This window comes from Selaginella moellendorffii, unplaced genomic scaffold (genome assembly GCF_000143415.4).
Source record: "Selaginella moellendorffii unplaced genomic scaffold, v1.0 SELMOscaffold_52, whole genome shotgun sequence".
NCBI lineage: Eukaryota > Viridiplantae > Streptophyta > Lycopodiopsida > Selaginellales > Selaginellaceae > Selaginella > Selaginella moellendorffii.
Window position 1 is genome coordinate 1079519 of NW_003314313.1, and position 15709 is coordinate 1095227.

General features: G+C 47.1%; 6 protein-coding genes across 7 annotated transcripts in view; 3 read left to right on the plus strand and 3 right to left on the minus strand.

The window, feature by feature from the left end:
- Nucleotides 1-223, plus strand: part of LOC112350633 — a 2254-nt gene extending 2031 nt beyond the window's left edge. The window contains exon 8 of the mRNA XM_024687130.1: nt 3-223. Within this exon, the coding sequence (XP_024542898.1) occupies nt 3-223 (221 nt within the window). The remainder of the gene's footprint in view (nt 1-2) is intronic.
- Nucleotides 224-442: 219 nt separating this feature from the next.
- Nucleotides 443-1764, minus strand: LOC9635260 (GDSL esterase/lipase 5). The gene is made up of 3 exons (XM_024687131.1): nt 1396-1764; nt 1117-1299; nt 443-724 (listed from the first exon to the last, which is right to left on the minus strand). Exons 1-3 carry the CDS (start codon nt 1762-1764, stop codon nt 443-445), a joined length of 834 nt encoding a protein of 277 aa, XP_024542899.1.
- A 678-nt stretch (nt 1765-2442) lies between these two features.
- Nucleotides 2443-8621, plus strand: LOC9635932 (ABC transporter G family member 29). Of its 2 annotated transcripts, none has more exons than XM_024687035.1 (23): nt 2443-3063; nt 3135-3255; nt 3325-3413; nt 3464-3548; nt 3600-3759; nt 3841-3917; nt 3972-4025; nt 4084-4174; nt 4227-4528; nt 4591-5234; nt 5283-5443; nt 5497-5600; nt 5652-5808; nt 5864-5932; nt 6030-6160; nt 6217-6549; nt 6603-6893; nt 6951-7034; nt 7090-7223; nt 7281-7508; nt 7575-7746; nt 7811-8065; nt 8139-8621. In XM_024687035.1, exons 1-23 carry the CDS (start codon nt 2687-2689, stop codon nt 8406-8408), a joined length of 4389 nt encoding a protein of 1462 aa, XP_024542803.1. In that variant the 5' UTR covers nt 2443-2686; the 3' UTR covers nt 8409-8621. The 2 variants fall into 2 exon arrangements, with proteins under 2 accessions (XP_024542803.1, XP_024542804.1); XM_024687036.1 differs by lacking the exon at nt 5864-5932 and having other exon boundaries at nt 4591-4872; nt 4918-5234; nt 5652-5844.
- A 262-nt stretch (nt 8622-8883) lies between these two features.
- LOC9635261 (fasciclin-like arabinogalactan protein 8) lies at nt 8884-10769 on the plus strand. The gene is made up of 2 exons (XM_024687132.1): nt 8884-10246; nt 10444-10769. The coding sequence occupies exons 1-2, from the start codon at nt 8884-8886 to the stop codon at nt 10767-10769; spliced, it is 1689 nt and encodes a 562-aa protein (XP_024542900.1).
- A 96-nt stretch (nt 10770-10865) lies between these two features.
- LOC9635262 (male-cone protein 1) lies at nt 10866-11308 on the minus strand. Its single transcript, XM_024687111.1, has 2 exons — nt 10988-11308; nt 10866-10932 (listed from the first exon to the last, which is right to left on the minus strand). The coding sequence occupies exons 1-2, from the start codon at nt 11268-11270 to the stop codon at nt 10919-10921; spliced, it is 297 nt and encodes a 98-aa protein (XP_024542879.1). The 5' UTR covers nt 11271-11308; the 3' UTR covers nt 10866-10918.
- A 969-nt stretch (nt 11309-12277) lies between these two features.
- Nucleotides 12278-14631, minus strand: LOC9635933 (uncharacterized lipoprotein syc1174_c). Its single transcript, XM_024687133.1, has 12 exons — nt 14527-14631; nt 14342-14482; nt 14045-14290; nt 13790-13966; nt 13591-13731; nt 13356-13538; nt 13217-13288; nt 13042-13161; nt 12952-12995; nt 12767-12887; nt 12656-12700; nt 12278-12598 (listed from the first exon to the last, which is right to left on the minus strand). The coding sequence occupies exons 1-9, from the start codon at nt 14629-14631 to the stop codon at nt 12975-12977; spliced, it is 1206 nt and encodes a 401-aa protein (XP_024542901.1). The 3' UTR covers nt 12278-12598; nt 12656-12700; nt 12767-12887; nt 12952-12974.
- Nucleotides 14632-15709: the final 1078 nt, after the last annotated feature.

The following is a 15709-nucleotide window of genomic DNA, read 5'->3' on the forward strand; positions in this document are numbered from 1 at the left end:
AGTCGAGAAGCATAAACGAGAAGCGTCCGAGAAGAAAAACGCCGGGAACAAGAAGAGCCAACCGGTTGAAGATTGGGTTGGAAAGCATCCGTGGAAGCCATGGGACCGAGAGAACGATCTGGCAGCAGGGAGGAAGTCCGTGAAACTCGATGCCAAGTCGATGGCACAGGGACTAAGCTCAAGGTTTGGTTCGTCCGGTGCTGGCGAACGGAAGTTCCTCTAGACTATATATCCATGGTTTGTTTCATAAAGATGAATCAAAAGAGACTAAGGTTCTCAAAGCTCGTTCAAAGCCTCGTTCGCCAAAAGATCTATATTGATTCTCTTGATATAATAAATATGTTAAGTTATTAGACAAATTATTGATTAAATTCTTAGAATTTTAGAAGAACAAGAAAAAGAAAAAGAGGAAATTTAATTAATTGTTAAAAGATTGTAAATTTCAAGGCCTTGGGGGTGGGTTTGGAACATTAAATCCAGCGAAAAAAAAGTTGAGGCTACTGGGCCTTGCAATGTTGTATGACCCATACCAGAAATTCTTCATGACAAACCAATAACCAGCCTCAGTAAAATGATTGCTGTCGAAATATAAATAGTCCTTGGGATTGTCACACACAAATTTGGCATATTTATTTTTGTGGTCTGGCTTCCAATCATGCTTGTCAGCATCCCCACAAAACTCTGCTGCATTAAACGGTCCACCACCACAGCATGCCTTCTCTGCCTCTTTGAAACCTAGATTGATATAGACAAATTAGTACAAATGGAAATTTAGTTGTTGTACTCACCATATTTTTGAGGATTCCTCAACACGTTCATGATAACTGGAGATGGATTCAGTGTTGCAATGTTCAACTCACGAAAGTCATGGTGAAGTTTTATAGCGAGATTCTGGAGTTGTGTGTTGTATGCATCCACAAGAATGTTAATGATTCCTGTGCAACCCTCTGGAGTTAAATTGGTGTTCCTGCTTTGTGCTGATAGTGCCCTCAAGTTGGGAGTACATCCAATTGGTGGTACTAGGAGAATTATGATATGTTTAATACCATAACTGTAAATTTCCTGTTAATCAAAATAAATATTTGAAGTTAGAGAAACACTTCAAGACTTTTGTACCTGGATAGCACTCGAGTATGCCTGGATCATCTGCTGGAAGAGGTATGGGCTTGGAAGAGCATTAGCAATATCATTAGCTCCCATGCTAAACAAAGCGACAGAATTCTTCAAGAGATGGTTTGTAAACTCCACACCCTTCTCCTTTCTATACTCATTTGTGACGTTGCGAAACTGGCGTAGCTGCTGGTTCATTGAAATAACTCCCTGATATAACCAGAAAAAATAAAACCCAAAATCCAAATCAGCCATAGAAGAGGAAAATTATGAGATTATACGTACGTGATGCGCATTCGTCTCATCTAACAATCCTGCACCGGCAGATGCGAAGTTCACCCCACTGAGAAAGTTGGCGCCGGGCTCGAGGAAAGGTGGCAACAACGGAAGCCCCAATGCTTGAGCCAGGAAATCTGCAATCGTTCTACCATCTGTCCAACGCCCTGTTGGCTTGCTGAAGTACGTCTTTCCATACGGCGGAACTGCACTGACAATCTTGGAGCCTGGGATGTACGTGTTCTCTCCTCCGTCTAATGCTGAGTCCCCGAAAACAAACAGGCCTTGTACTTGCGGATTCGTGCTAGGAGGAGTCACAGCTTGAGATATCGAGATGCATGCAAGGAAAACAATGGTAAGAACCCTAAGCGCTTCCATCTCTCAACTTCTATGTTACTTCTATGGTTTGGTTTGTATTTCTCACGTTTATATAGTATGGAATAGCCAGGTATGGAATGGCCATGTAAGGTCAAATTGGTTTGTTTGGAATAATTACCAGTTAAATGTCTTCTTACGTTCTTAGCGCGATTAGAACGGTCATGCATGGAGAACACTAAAGCATGGCGAATTATCCATTCGGAATAGTTTCGAGGCACCATATGGAGTCAATGGAGTTCTTCTAGATCGATCAAGACCAAGAGAATTTCTGTTTCTCGAGTGAGATCGGTCGGTTTTGTCACGAAAATTTTGCTCGCGATCCCTCACAAGTATTTTGCGCGGGAGTTTGTTCCAACCAAAGCCACGCATTCTCTTTCTGTGTGGAAGGCCGTCACATTCGTTTCGTAAGGCTTTGGTTGGACGGTCGCGATCTATTGCCCCTACCGTGGCAGGATCCCTGCCGGACGTTACAGATCAATGTCCATCGCTGGCAAAAGTAACATCATGCAAGGGGGGCCAGGTAAAGTAAAAGTAAACTTAGTACACTCGCATCATTCATTTCTCCCGCCGTTCAAAGTAACGGGTGAATGAGAAATTACTAGATTTAGAAAAAGGGGCCGTGGTACTGTATGGGCATTCCACCGCGCGGTGGTATATTTACGAAGCATATGCCTCGCATCGCATGGTCACACAAAGAGAGCTTTATGGAGGGGAATGCGCAGCGATGGCGATGGCGCCACCGGAAGCACGATCTTCTCGGCGGATTCCAGCTTTAAATCCGGCATTCAATCGGTTCGTGGTTGGAGCTTTCTTGTTCTTGCAGCTGTCGCCACGGTGGGCGGAAATCCCTGGCTGCATTGCCGCAGATGCCTAGGATAGCTCGTAATCTCGGCCGGCGGAGCTAAGATTTCGCCAGATTTGGATGGCGCAGTCGGTGTCGCTGGAATCTCTGGGCGCCTGGGCGAACGAGCTCCAGCGCTCGAGGAGTACCCGGAGTGGGAGCGTGAGGAACTGGAGATTGAGCTCGGATAGTGTGTTTGGGCAATCCGTGTACCAGCAGCATGCCGAGGACGACGAGGAGGCGCTCAAATGGGCGGCAATCGAGAGGCTTCCTACCTATGATCGCCTGGGCACTACCATTCTCACCAATTATGTCGAAGGCAACAGGTTAAATCGCCAAGTGGTGAGCATCGAGAACATCGGTCCAGTGGAGCGCCAGGAATTCATAAACAAGCTCATCCAAGTCACCGAGGAGGATAACGAGAAATTCTTGCGCAAGCTTCGAAAGCGCATTGACAGGTATGTGTGTTCTTTGGAGTTTATTTCTTTGACTGATCCTTTTTTTTCTTTTTTTTTGTTTGCTTCTATAGAGTTTCTATACAATTGCCTACTATCGAGGTGCGTTTTCAAGATGTCACTGTACAAGCGGACTGCTATCTCGGAACGAGAGCTTTGCCAACTCTGTGGAACGCTACCCGAAATACCATCGAGGTTCTTCTTTTTGTTTCTTTTTCTTTTTCTGTACTTGACATTGTTTTCCTTTCTTTTTCGGTGATACAGGGGATATTAGACGCATCTAAATTGTTGCCAATGAAGAAGACGTCCATGACTATACTTCACAACGTCAGTGGTATTATCAAACCTGGGAGGTATGTTTAGAACTGGTGGTCGTTTTGTTTCTTATTGTCTTGTCATACAGGATGACTCTGCTGCTCGGTCCACCTGGTTCTGGAAAGACCAGTTTGCTACTTGCTCTTGCGGGAAAGCTCGATCCCGCCCTGAAGGTAAGCTGAAGTCATAAGATCACCCTTTAAATGACATCGCATGTAATCCAGGTCGAGGGCCAGATTTCATACAACGGTCATTCTCTTGAAGAGTTTGTGCCTCAGAAGACCTCAGCCTATATCAGCCAGCACGATTTTCATCTAGGAGAACTGACCGTCAGAGAAACTCTAGAATTCTCATCGCAATGCCAAGGTGTTGGAGCAAGATATGGTGAGTACTGAGCTACCCTGGTCCGTCAGTCTTCTTCAGTCAGGCATGTTAACCTTATTCACCTCTAGGGGATTTCTACAGAAATGTTGGCAGAGCTGGCTAGGAGAGAAAAACGAGCCGGCATTTTTCCTGAGGCCGACATCGACTTCTTTATGAAAGTAAGTCTTCACAGTTTTTAAGCTGCGTTTAACCAGCTCGTTGTCTTCCAATAGGCAACTGCAGTGGAAGGCCTACATAGCAGCCTTGTGACTGAGTATTCGATGAAAGTGAGTGATCTATTTGTTTATTTCGTCGTGTTTTCCGTTTAAATATTCCATGCTACAGATTCTTGGATTGGATCTTTGCGCAGACACGTTAGTTGGAGATGACATGCTCAGAGGCATATCTGGCGGCCAAAAGAAACGAGTTACAACCGGTAAGAAAACTTGTAAACCGTGGTCTTCACTTCCTGTTTCAAACTGCTTCAGGGGAGATGATTGTTGGACCCACTCGGACTCTCTTTATGGATGAGATTTCCACTGGGCTGGATAGCTCAACGACATTCCAAATTGTGAAATGTCTCCAGCAGTTTGTCCATCTTCTGGAGAGCACCGTGCTAATGTCTCTACTTCAGCCTGCACCTGAGACATTTGAGCTTTTCGACGACATTATTTTGTTGTCAGAGGGTCAAATTGTTTATCAAGGGCCTCGGGAACTTGTTCTCGAGTTTTTTGAGGCCTGTGGATTCAAATGTCCTGAAAGAAAGGGTGTAGCCGATTTTCTGCAAGAGGTATCTCTGTCCCCTTTTGTTTTGTCAATGATTGTGTCGCTGATGACATCGTTCACTTCCAGCTTACTTCTCAGAAAGATCAAGCTCAATATTGGTGGGACAAAACTAAACCATACGAATATGTTTCGGTGAATGACTTCGTGCAGCACTTTAAGCAATCTCGTGCTGGTGAACTGCTGGCCGAAGAATTTTCATGCCCGTTTGACAAAGAACGAAGTCATAAAGCAGCACTAGAGTTTAGCAAGTATGCTATTGGCGGATGGGATCTCTTCAAAGTTTGCTTCGCGAGGGAATGGTTGCTGGTCAAACGAAATTCTTTCATCTTCATATTCAAGGGAGTTCAGGTATGCTTATATATTACGGAATCGTCATGTGACGTGTTTTCGCAGATATGTATCGTGGCTTTCATTGGTATGACGGTTTTCCTTCGCACTGAAATGCACCGCGATAACGAGCAAGATGGTTTCTATTTTCTGGGAGCTCTGTTTTTTACTCTGATCATGATCATGTTCAATGGGTTTGGCGAATTACCGATGACTTTGACGCGGCTGCCTATATTCTACAAGCAACGGGATCTGCTATTCTATCCCTCTTGGGCTTTTGCTCTACCAATGATCGTGTCCAGGATACCAATGTCTATTGTCGAAGTGACAATTTTTATTGCCATGACGTACTATGTTATCGGCTTTGCACCTGCTGCTGGAAGGTACGAGAGTATTCCGGCTTAAACCTCTTAGTTATTTGCTCTGTGTAGGTTTTTCCGGCAGTATTTGCTTCTCTTCGTTTTGCACCAAATGTCTTCCGCTATGTTTCGTTTTATTGCCGGAGTATGTCGAACTATGGTGGTGGCAAATACGGGAGGTTCCGTTGCACTCCTTATCGTTTTCATGCTGGGAGGCTTTATCATTCCTAGAGGTTTGGCACTAAACCATGATGTTGTTTGTTCGTCAAACCAATCTTTTCTGCAGCTGAAATTCCGAAGTGGTGGATATGGGGATATTGGATTTCGCCCCTGACTTACGCTGAAAATGCTATAAGCGTCAACGAGATGCTTGCACCTGAATGGGACAAGGTTGATTCTCTTGTTTCATTTTTGCATCGTTCTAAGATGTTTATTTTGCAGCAAGTTCCCGGCCGCAATATGACCCTCGGAAAGGCTATTTTGCAAGATCGCGGCCTCTTTACAGAGGCGAACTGGTATTGGATCGGGGTTGGTGGCCTTATAGGCTTCGTATTTTTGTTCAATGTTCTTTTTACACTGGCGCTCGCTCATTTAAATCGTAAGCTTCCATTATCCGTTCCCACGTATAGCAGCTGTACCCTTTGTCTTTGCAGCTTTAAGTGCGAAGAGAGCTCTATCTGAGCAACCTGTTTCTGATCAGAAGAGAATATTGTCATCTAGACGTGAATCCATGCCATCCGAGCATAAACACAGCAACAGTACTGGTTTGGCGCTTATACCTGACGTGCTTCACGTTAATGTTTGCATTGCTATTCTCAGGTGAAGTGGAGATGCAGGCTTCAGCATCAACTTCGTCCCGTCAGCTGTCCGATAGACGAGGAATGATACTGCCATTTCAGCCTCTGGCAATAGCATTCAAGGATATTAAGTACTACGTGGACATGCCCGCCGTAATATCTATGTCGCTAGCTCAACTGTAGAATGTCGCTAACAGCTCTATGTGCAGGAGATGAAAAGTCAAGGGTTGACAGAGAGCCGGCTGGAGCTTCTGCACGATATTACTGGAGCATTTAGACCCGGAGTTTTAACAGCATTGATGGGTGTGAGTGGAGCTGGAAAGACTACATTGATGGACGTGCTTGCTGGAAGGAAAACCAGTGGCTACATCGAAGGGGATATTTGGATATCTGGCTTTCCAAAGAAACAAGAAACGTTTGCAAGAATCTCAGGATACTGCGAGCAGTCGGACATCCATTCCCCTCAAGTTACTATTTACGAATCGCTGTTGTTTTCGGCCAGACTTCGGCTCCCAAATGAAGTCGATCGCAACACTCAGGAGGTACGTAGTTTCGAAATGTAACTCAGATCAGACATCTGCGTTTTTTGTGGCAGCTCTTTGTTCACGAAGTCATGGAACTCGTTGAACTGGACATTGTCAAGGACGCACTTGTTGGTATTCCAGGAGTCAGTGGTCTCTCTACAGAGCAGAGAAAGCGACTGACGATCGCTGTCGAGCTTGTTGCCAATCCTTCTATCATCTTTATGGACGAACCGACCTCTGGCCTGGACGCCAGAGCTGCTGCAATCGTCATGCGAACCGTTCGGAATACTGTTGATACTGGACGGACTGTTGTGTGTACAATACATCAGCCTAGCATCGATATTTTTGAAGCGTTTGATGAGGTACTTGCTGACCTTTAAGCTGATTGCGAAAGAATGAATTATTTGTCTCTTTTGCAGTTGCTTCTCCTTAAGCGCGGTGGCCAGGTGACATACGCAGGACCTTTAGGAAAACGTTCTCACAAGCTTATCGAGTACTTCGAGGTTGTAAGTCTATACAGGGAATTAACTGAACTGACGACGGCGAACCCTTGCACAGGCCGTTCCTGGAGTCACTAGATACCGAGATGGAACTAATCCTGCTGCCTGGATGCTCGAAGTAACGTCACCTTCAACAGAGCATAGCCTCAACACCGACTTTGCTCAGCGCTATCTCAACTCTCCGCTGTTTCAGTAAGTCGTTATGTTTTTCTCAATGTAGCTTAATATATTTTGATATAAACTTTGCAGGCGTAACATAGCACTGGTGAAGGAGCTCTCCTCCCCTGCTCCAGGAGCCAGTGATTTATACTTTCCAACAAAATACTCCCAACCATTCCTTACACAATTTTGCTCATGCCTGTGGAAGCAGAACTTGACATACTGGAGAAGCCCCGACTACAACTGCGTCAGGCTATGTTTTACGCTCTTCTCCGCTCTTCTCTTCGGAACCATTTTCTGGAAGTTTGGACTTAAGAGGTAAAAGTCTGTCAAACCTTCTCTCTGCCGAAACTTTAAGCGTGTGTTTTTTTCTGTGCTCGACAGGGAGAATCAGTCCGACTTGCTTAACGTGATGGGTGCGATGTACGGGGCTGTCATATTTCTTGGTGTAAATAACAGTGCCACAGTTCAGCCCGTCGTCGCCACGGAAAGGACCGTCTTTTACAGGGAGCGAGCGGCAGGAATGTATTCGGCTCTTCCCTACGCTTTAGCACAGGTATTCTCGATCTATATCTACGCAAACAGCTATAGCTAATGCAAGATTGCCGCAAACTTTGCAGGTCATCGTCGAGATACCATACGTTCTCTTCCAGACGCTCATGTACGGTGGCATCACTTACGCCATGATCCAGTTCGAGTGGAAAGCCTCGAAGTTCTTCTGGTACCTCTACGTCATGTTCTTCACCTTCCTCTACTTCACATACTACGGGATGATGGCCGTGGCGATCACACCAAACTACCAGATCGCGGGCATCCTCGCGTCGGCATTCTACTCGCTCTTCAACCTCTTCTCGGGCTTTCTCATACCAAAACCCGTGAGTATAGTCTTTGTCTTTCATAAAAGTGATAGATTACTGGACTAACACCGGGGAATTCATCCCGTTGCAGAAAATTCCAAAGTGGTGGCAGTGGTATGTGTGGATTTGCCCCGTTGCTTACACCGTCTATGGCCTCATTACGTCCCAGTATGGGGACGTGAATTCGGAGCTCCAAATCCCCGGCCAGCCCAGCAAGCCCATCAAGCTCTTCCTTAAAGACTACTTCGACTACGATCAACAGTTCCTTGGCGTGGTGGCGGCCGTGTTGTTTGGATTCGCAGCCTTCTTCGCATTTATGTTCGCGTTTTGCATCCGCGTCCTCAACTTCCAGCGCCGCTAAAACATTGGAAGAACCAACGAATAGATTAAGAACAGGATATTCCAACGAATGTTCTTATCCATCCAGAAGATTTAGTCCAATCCAATCCGGCCGTCCACGTGCTGGCCATTCGATCCGGAGCCGTTGCTTTGTTTTTAACCCACATGTTGTTATTCCGTTTGAGCGCCGCCTTTAATTCCCACGTCACGCTGCTGACGTGGCTGCTACCCGTTATTAACCCAACGAGACGCTCTAGGGTCTTAACAGAGGTTTAAGCGAGCAAAGAAAGAGCCTCGTCGGCCAGGAAGGAGAAACCAAAGCAAGGTGTGTGTTCTTTCTTTCATAGAGGATTGGTATCAATCCAGCGCTCGCATTTTCTTTCGATTCTTTCCATTCTTTCTTTGTAGTAAATCTTTTCCAGTGATCGATCTTGTGTGGATCTTATGGAGCAGGCAAGCTAGGATCAGACAATCTTGAGAAAGAACTTGTGATCGCTATGAGTGTGGAGCAGCAGCACCGGCAGGCCAGCCTCGCCCTGGTCTGCTCTCTCGCAGCGATGGCGATCATCATCCTTCCATGGGCGAGCCTTTGCGGAGCTCAAAACGTGACGGTGGTGCTGGAGAACTCGGCGCCCGTGAACACGAACTTCTCCACATTCAGCCGGCTCCTCTCCATGACCAACGTCACCGCAGAGATCAACAGCCGCTCCTCGCTCACCATCCTCGTCCCGGACAACTCCATCCTCGACAGCTACGTAGGGGCCAACCTCGAGGGGATGCACGTCTGGGCCGTGGCCGACTTCTGCCGCTACCACGTCCTGCTCCAGTACCTCGACACCCAAGAGATCATGCAGATGACCAACCAGTCCGGGCTGCTCATCACCACGCTCTACCAGACCACTGGACGCGCCGAAGGGATCGATGGCTTCGTCAACATGACCTTCGGGAACGACATCCAGTTCGGGCTCCCGCCACCCCACGCCTCAGGTCCCGTCGCCACCGTTCTCAATAACTTCGTGCGCTATCCTTACAACATGAGCTTCATGATGATCAGCAAGCCTCTCATGCCCGTCCGCCTGGCGCAGATGAACAGGCCCGACCACTTCCCCAGCATCTCCAACGCGCTCTTCAAAGGCAACATCTACAAGACGTTCCAGAAGTTGATGCAGGACACCGGGACGCTGGCGGCGGCCGAGGACATCGAGCACCAGCCCTTCACCAGCGGGGTGACGGTGTTTGCTCCCACCGACAGCGCGTTCCAGAACCTCCCCAGTGGATCTCTGGCAGCGCTCACGCAGTCGCAGCGCCAGTTGCTCGTCCGCTACCATCTCCTGCCGTCATTCTTCACGTTTGGATCGCTCCGGACGCTGAAGGCTCCGCTCACGACGCTGGCCACGTCTAACAGGAACTTTGAGGTGAATGCCAGCGGCGAGGGGCCTTCCGGGGGACTGGCGATTGCGACCGGGGTGTCCACCGCAAACGTGATTGCCACTCTCTTGGAGGACGACCCAGTCGGGGTGTATGCTCTGGACGCGGTGCTTCTTCCACCCGAGATCTTCCCACTCCACTCCACGCCGCCCGCCAGCATTGCACCGTCGCCTGCTCCTCCGGCCACCGTTCCGCCACCAAAGGCTGTTCAAGCGCCAGCTCCGGCTCCAAAGCCGGCTCCGCCACCTTCGCCTTCGTCTTCTCCTTCTCCACCACCCTCGGCTACGTCTCCTCCTCCCGTGCAGAGCTCATCAAATTCCTCCTCGTCGAGCTCCTCGAGCTCGTCTCCGGCAGCCGAAAATGGGACAAGTGCCGAGGCCCCAGTCGCCGCAGAAGGTCCGCTGGCGGAAAGGTCCGACGCCCGGAAGTTTGGTGAGAGTTTCTTTGGTGGATTTTTGCCAGCTGCACTTGCTACTACTACGTTGCTCTTTTGATATGAAAGGTTTGTACTACGACTAGTTTTCTTGGAAGAGAGACATTGTAACAACTTTAGTGCATTAGCGTTGAGTTTACATCATGTAATTTTTTAATGACAATGAAAATGTTTTAAGTCCGTCATGGAGGTTTAGGGTTTACGACGCGATACTGGGACCTGGAACACTCCTTGACGCCAGCGCATCTGTCTACAAATGCAAGGGTGGTGCTGGATCACTCCAAGACTGTAGAGACTAGTTCAGAGATGCCAGCCGTCCGCGGCCGAGAAGAGGCGGGAGGTGCGAGAAGCGCGGCAACAGGAAGGATCGCGAGTGGAAGGCTGGAAGGGCAGCTAAAGGTGACAAGAGAAGATGAAGCAGGAAGAGGAGAAGACGAAGCAAATGGAGATCTACGCAGAGCTCGTCCGTGGTGGGACGAAGCTTCCGCGGCAATGCCATGTTATGACTTTAATCGAATCTAAAACTTATTCGAACACGCAACCTTCTGATCTGGAGTCAGACTTGCGCCACGGATCCTTTCACGGCGGGTTCATCCACTATGAGCTACTCGGACGATATATTCAATAACTTCATCATTTATAAAATCATAGACATCAAATTATTTTCGACTTTAGAATTGTAGAGCTGCAAAATGCACAGATTAATCTTAGATCAGCCCGAAAAGATGCTTGTTTCATACCTCCACAAGTTCTTGGCAAGGGCCTATTGCAAGCCGATGCCATGGCCTGGATACGTTGCTTGTTGACCGCAGCGGCGATCTGGGGCGTGACTTTGGGACACAAACACCCGTTCGACACCGCTCTAGCGGCTCTGCAGCAGCCAGCGCTGGGAGGGCTTCCATTCCCGTAAGAACCCGAGCATTGCGATATCACCGTCGTCACCAAACCATTGCAATCTTGTCCGCGAACAGCAATCGCCCAAAGCATCACTAGCAAGACGAAGGAGGTGCGTGGAAAAGCCATCTTAATTTCTCACAATTCCAGAATGCCCTCTTTCTAAGTCTTGCTTCCACTGGATCTCACGAAGAAGAGAGCTCACATTTAAAGCATCCATCACACGGACTCTTGCCGTCTAGATCACGTCTTTGGTCCTGGTCTTGGTCCTTGGTCTTAAAACTCGGAAAAATCAAACGATCAAATTCATGGAAACATCCCGCGGGAATTTTCAAACCAACGTTTTCAAATTCAAATATTTGAGCGGGAAGGAATATTACAAAGCACACAAAGTAGTATAATCCTTTGATCATTCATGGCTGATCCACCTCGTGTCCATGGTGCCACCCTCCACCGCGTCCGTATCCTCCACGCCCATATCCGTACCCAGGTCCGTAGCCACCATAGCCGGGTCCATAGTATCCGCCATGGCCCGGTCCGTACCCACCACCGTATCCCGGCCCATAGCCACCATATCCCGGTCCATAGCCACCACCACCATACCCCGGCCCATAGCCACCACCACGCCCGTACCCGCCGTATCCCGGCCCATACCCGCCATAGCCTCCTCGTCCATAACCATCGTCGTCATCGTGGTGGAGTGACTTTGTAGCGGCGTCGTTGTTCTTGAGCTCCTCGTCCTTCTCGGGGTTCTCGGCGAGATCTCTGGCGCTGGACACGAGCAAGAAGGCGAGATTGAGAAGTAGCAGCACGGCCAGGAGCTGCTGCAAGGCCTTGGAAAGAGCCATTTTGTAGTTTCCTCCTTGGAGACGGAGACTTCCTCTCCTGACAAACAAACGCTGTGATGCAATACGCGAGAAAGATCTAGGGAAAAGGGGGCCTGGAAGGAATGCTTGGATTTGGAGGATCGAGCAATGTTTTATAGAGCCCAGGGAAATGATCGTCGCGTTGACGCGCGTTGACATGGGGGTCAACCGCGTTTTATCTGGTTTGGTTGGGTGTCGGTGAGTGAATGCCAGTGAATCGCGACCACGAGACCCTTGCGGCCTGTGTAGAGACAGAGATTTCTCTCTTCGTGGAAGCAAGTCAGCCGCAATTCTACCATGGCAGCTTTTAAATCTATCCAATTTATAGAGGGTTGACTTTCTCGCGCTCTCATTGACTCTTTGACTGGGTCAAAGGCTTTTGTTTGTGCTTGTCAGACTTATCTTGTGGATATGTGGTGGCTGGATCGAACTCGTTCTTGGCGTTAAAGTATTGGGATCCAAGTGCCGCTGCTCCAAATCCCCAGCCAAGCCCAATCCCCACCCCACATCCACCACCTTCAAAGCAAAGTATTAGAAAACGTGAGAGATCTCACTCACCTATGCCGAGTCCCATTGTTGGTATCGACACTCCTGCAATTGAGCTTGAAAATCTAAGAAAACAGAGAAGATGTAGAGGAATACGTATACCTCCGAATCCCCATCCAATCCCAAAACCACACCCAATTCCAATACCTGCTTGAAGTTCCATTGCGGAGTTATCCATTGCGGAATGATGGAAATTGAGATTCATGGACTTACCAAAACCGACACCCTGTCCTGCAAATGCGCTCATCACCATCTCTGCCAGATCAAAGAAATCCTTCGGATACGTCTCTAAGTTCGTACACAAAAGTTGGGTGTATAGTTCTTTATCTCTAGTCTTGAAGTAGTGACAGGAGCAAACGATAAATTTGAGTGTCAGTTACAAGAAAGGAAGCACAAACCGTTAAGAATCGCTTCGTAAAGTCTAGCTTAGTGTCCTTGTTTTCTGCAAAAGAATCATCTCATTGCCTGGAAGAACAAAGTCTCTCTACCTGTCGAAGCTTGACTTCCCTGTTGTGGAGAACTCCATCTCTTCTGAGTGCCATGGGATTCACCCCCGCTTTGTGGGCCGCAACAACACCTAAAGCCTCCCAATAGTTGGCTGCTCTCACCTGAACAAAAGTATGATTTCAAGAGGACGATTTGCAAAGAAAGAAAAGCTCTTACTGCTTCGATTTGTAGCTTCTCCGGAGTGTCATTCAAGACGGTCACGTTCTCCTCCACAGCAATAATCAGAGGCTGTGGCACGAGAAACGAGAATCAGGATTGGCGCGCACTAGTAAGGAACTGTTTATAAATGACGTACCTTTTGTCGAGCCTTTTTACTGAATGCACGAACTCCGTCGCCTCCACAGGCGTTCACCGGCACTAGCACTGCATCGACGTCCTCGGCCCATATCCGGTGAGGTCTGTGATCGCTGTCCCTGCTAACATATTGAGGAGCCTTGCTTAATCCCGCGAGAACGCTAGGAAGAAAGGTGTATCCAATCTGGAAGCAACATACATTGAGCTTTAAGAGAAGAGAAGAACAGCGTCCTTACCTCTTCCGCGGCAGATCTAGGAGAAACAGACGAATCGAATGGCAAAGGAGCCAATGCTGGTGCGTGCGCGCAAGGGATGTGAAACTCACTCACCACCATTTTACTAATCACAGCCTCGACTCCAGCCAGAGCATCGACACCCTGTTTCGAGGATAGTTTAGTTTCGTCACGAGGTCTTTGAAACTGAAGAATGGTATACCTGACCTTGCCTATAGTCTTTCAACACCTCCACATCGTCGTCTGGAAAGCGTGCTACCACGGCTACAGCATCGATCGCAGCATCTCTGACAAGTTTCTCTACAGCTCGTAGCAAAGAATCAGAGCGGGCAATGCGACCAGTAGAAGCACCGGTTTTGCCATCGATCCACTTCTCAACCTGGCATATATATTTTCGAGTCGTCTTTGGCCTTGAAAGCAAGAAAGGAAGAAAAATGCTAAGAGCTATAAGCAGTACCTGGAGTGATGCGTCAGTGACGACGTGCTCGAAAATCGAAGTTCCAAGAGTTGCAGCAGCAGCATCAGCCACTTGTAGATGTCTCAGTCGCAAATCCTGCTCAATCCCGGCGTCGAGGACGAGACCGACTTTGTTCCGGTGGACGGGGCTGAGACCCCAGGCACCAGCGGCAAACCGATCGAGAGCGTAGCCTTCGACGTACAAGGCGTTGCTCATCGGCCAGTAAAGCATAGCTCCATTCAGCACCTAAGCCAAAAAAGCTAAGCTCTCTAGCTTAGAAATTTTCTAGACACTTACATTTGGATGTGTGATGAGACAATCGACGATGGAAGCCAGAGCTCTGGCGACGGGGAGAGCATCGCCTGCGTATCCGCCAATGCAGGCCCCAGTTCCAGTCGGGACGATCAGCACAGCCGTGTATGGCCGCGACGCAAAAGCCTGGCAATCAAAATGTTAATGGATCAAATCGATCGATGACATACCGGAGCAAAGAATGCCGTTGCTGCAGCCGTGCGCTTCTGCCTCCGCGATGCTAGCCCCGGCGCCCAGAATCCTCGAGGAGCCGGGAGCAATCCACACAGCAGCATTGGATTGGATAAGCCCTAAAATTTCACATAGGGGCTAGTTTATATCTTTCGCGCCATTTCGCCAGTTCTAGAGAGCAAGTTCTGGGGGGCTTTTACATGGGCTTCAAGGAATAAAATGTGTACACAGTGTTTACAACAGCTCCAATTCCAGACTGGGATGTTGGAGAACTGTTCACGAATGTTGATGCAAAACATGGGTGGGGGCAACATCACCTTGAATTTGCTATTAGAATTAGAATGATCCAAAATATGTAAGTCTGTTCAGTAGCATGGTTTGTTGTCACCCATGTCTATTTCAAAAGGTTCTGGTTTATGCAGCTAAGTTGTTTGTGATCATTGCAAATGGAAATTGTTTCTGCAACCTATATATATATAAGCTTATATATGAATAATAAGGTTGCAATTCCTACCCTAATGACGTTAAGTTAAAATAAAAGTTTTTTATGTCATGTAGATTTGAGCATAGCAATACCTTGGTGACTTAGTAGCTATATTAGAGCCAATCTAAAAAAGTAAAAAGAAAATTAAGCTATCTAAATTTGAAACTTTTGTACATTTTACTTCAGTGACATTATCAATATTGGCATTTTGGTCTTGATTACCACTTTGGTTTTGCTCAGCGAAATATCATTCTCAATATCATTTTCAATTTAATTGTCAATTTGTAAATAAAACTATTTGAGAAGAAAAATATTTTACAAGGAAAACAAACTTGTATAAACAAAAGATCTAGTTTTCCCATACTAAATACTTATTTTTGCAATGCAAAAATCAAGATTTTTCTATGACACAATCAATTAAACATAATTTATACTTTTATATTTGTTTATGGTAAAGCTTTTGAGCTAAACAATCTTAACCATATTAAAAGAAGTAGGTTGAAGCTTAAAGACAAGAGAGTTAATTTTTATTTTTTCTTAGATTGACATTCTTTTGCATTATTGACATCGCAGTTGAGAAATATAATTTTTGCAAAACCCTACCCAAATGAATTTACAAATGATATTAAATTTTCAACTTTTAAGCTATAATACCCTAAAATTTTGAATTGAAGCAGGAATATAAATATATCTATGTT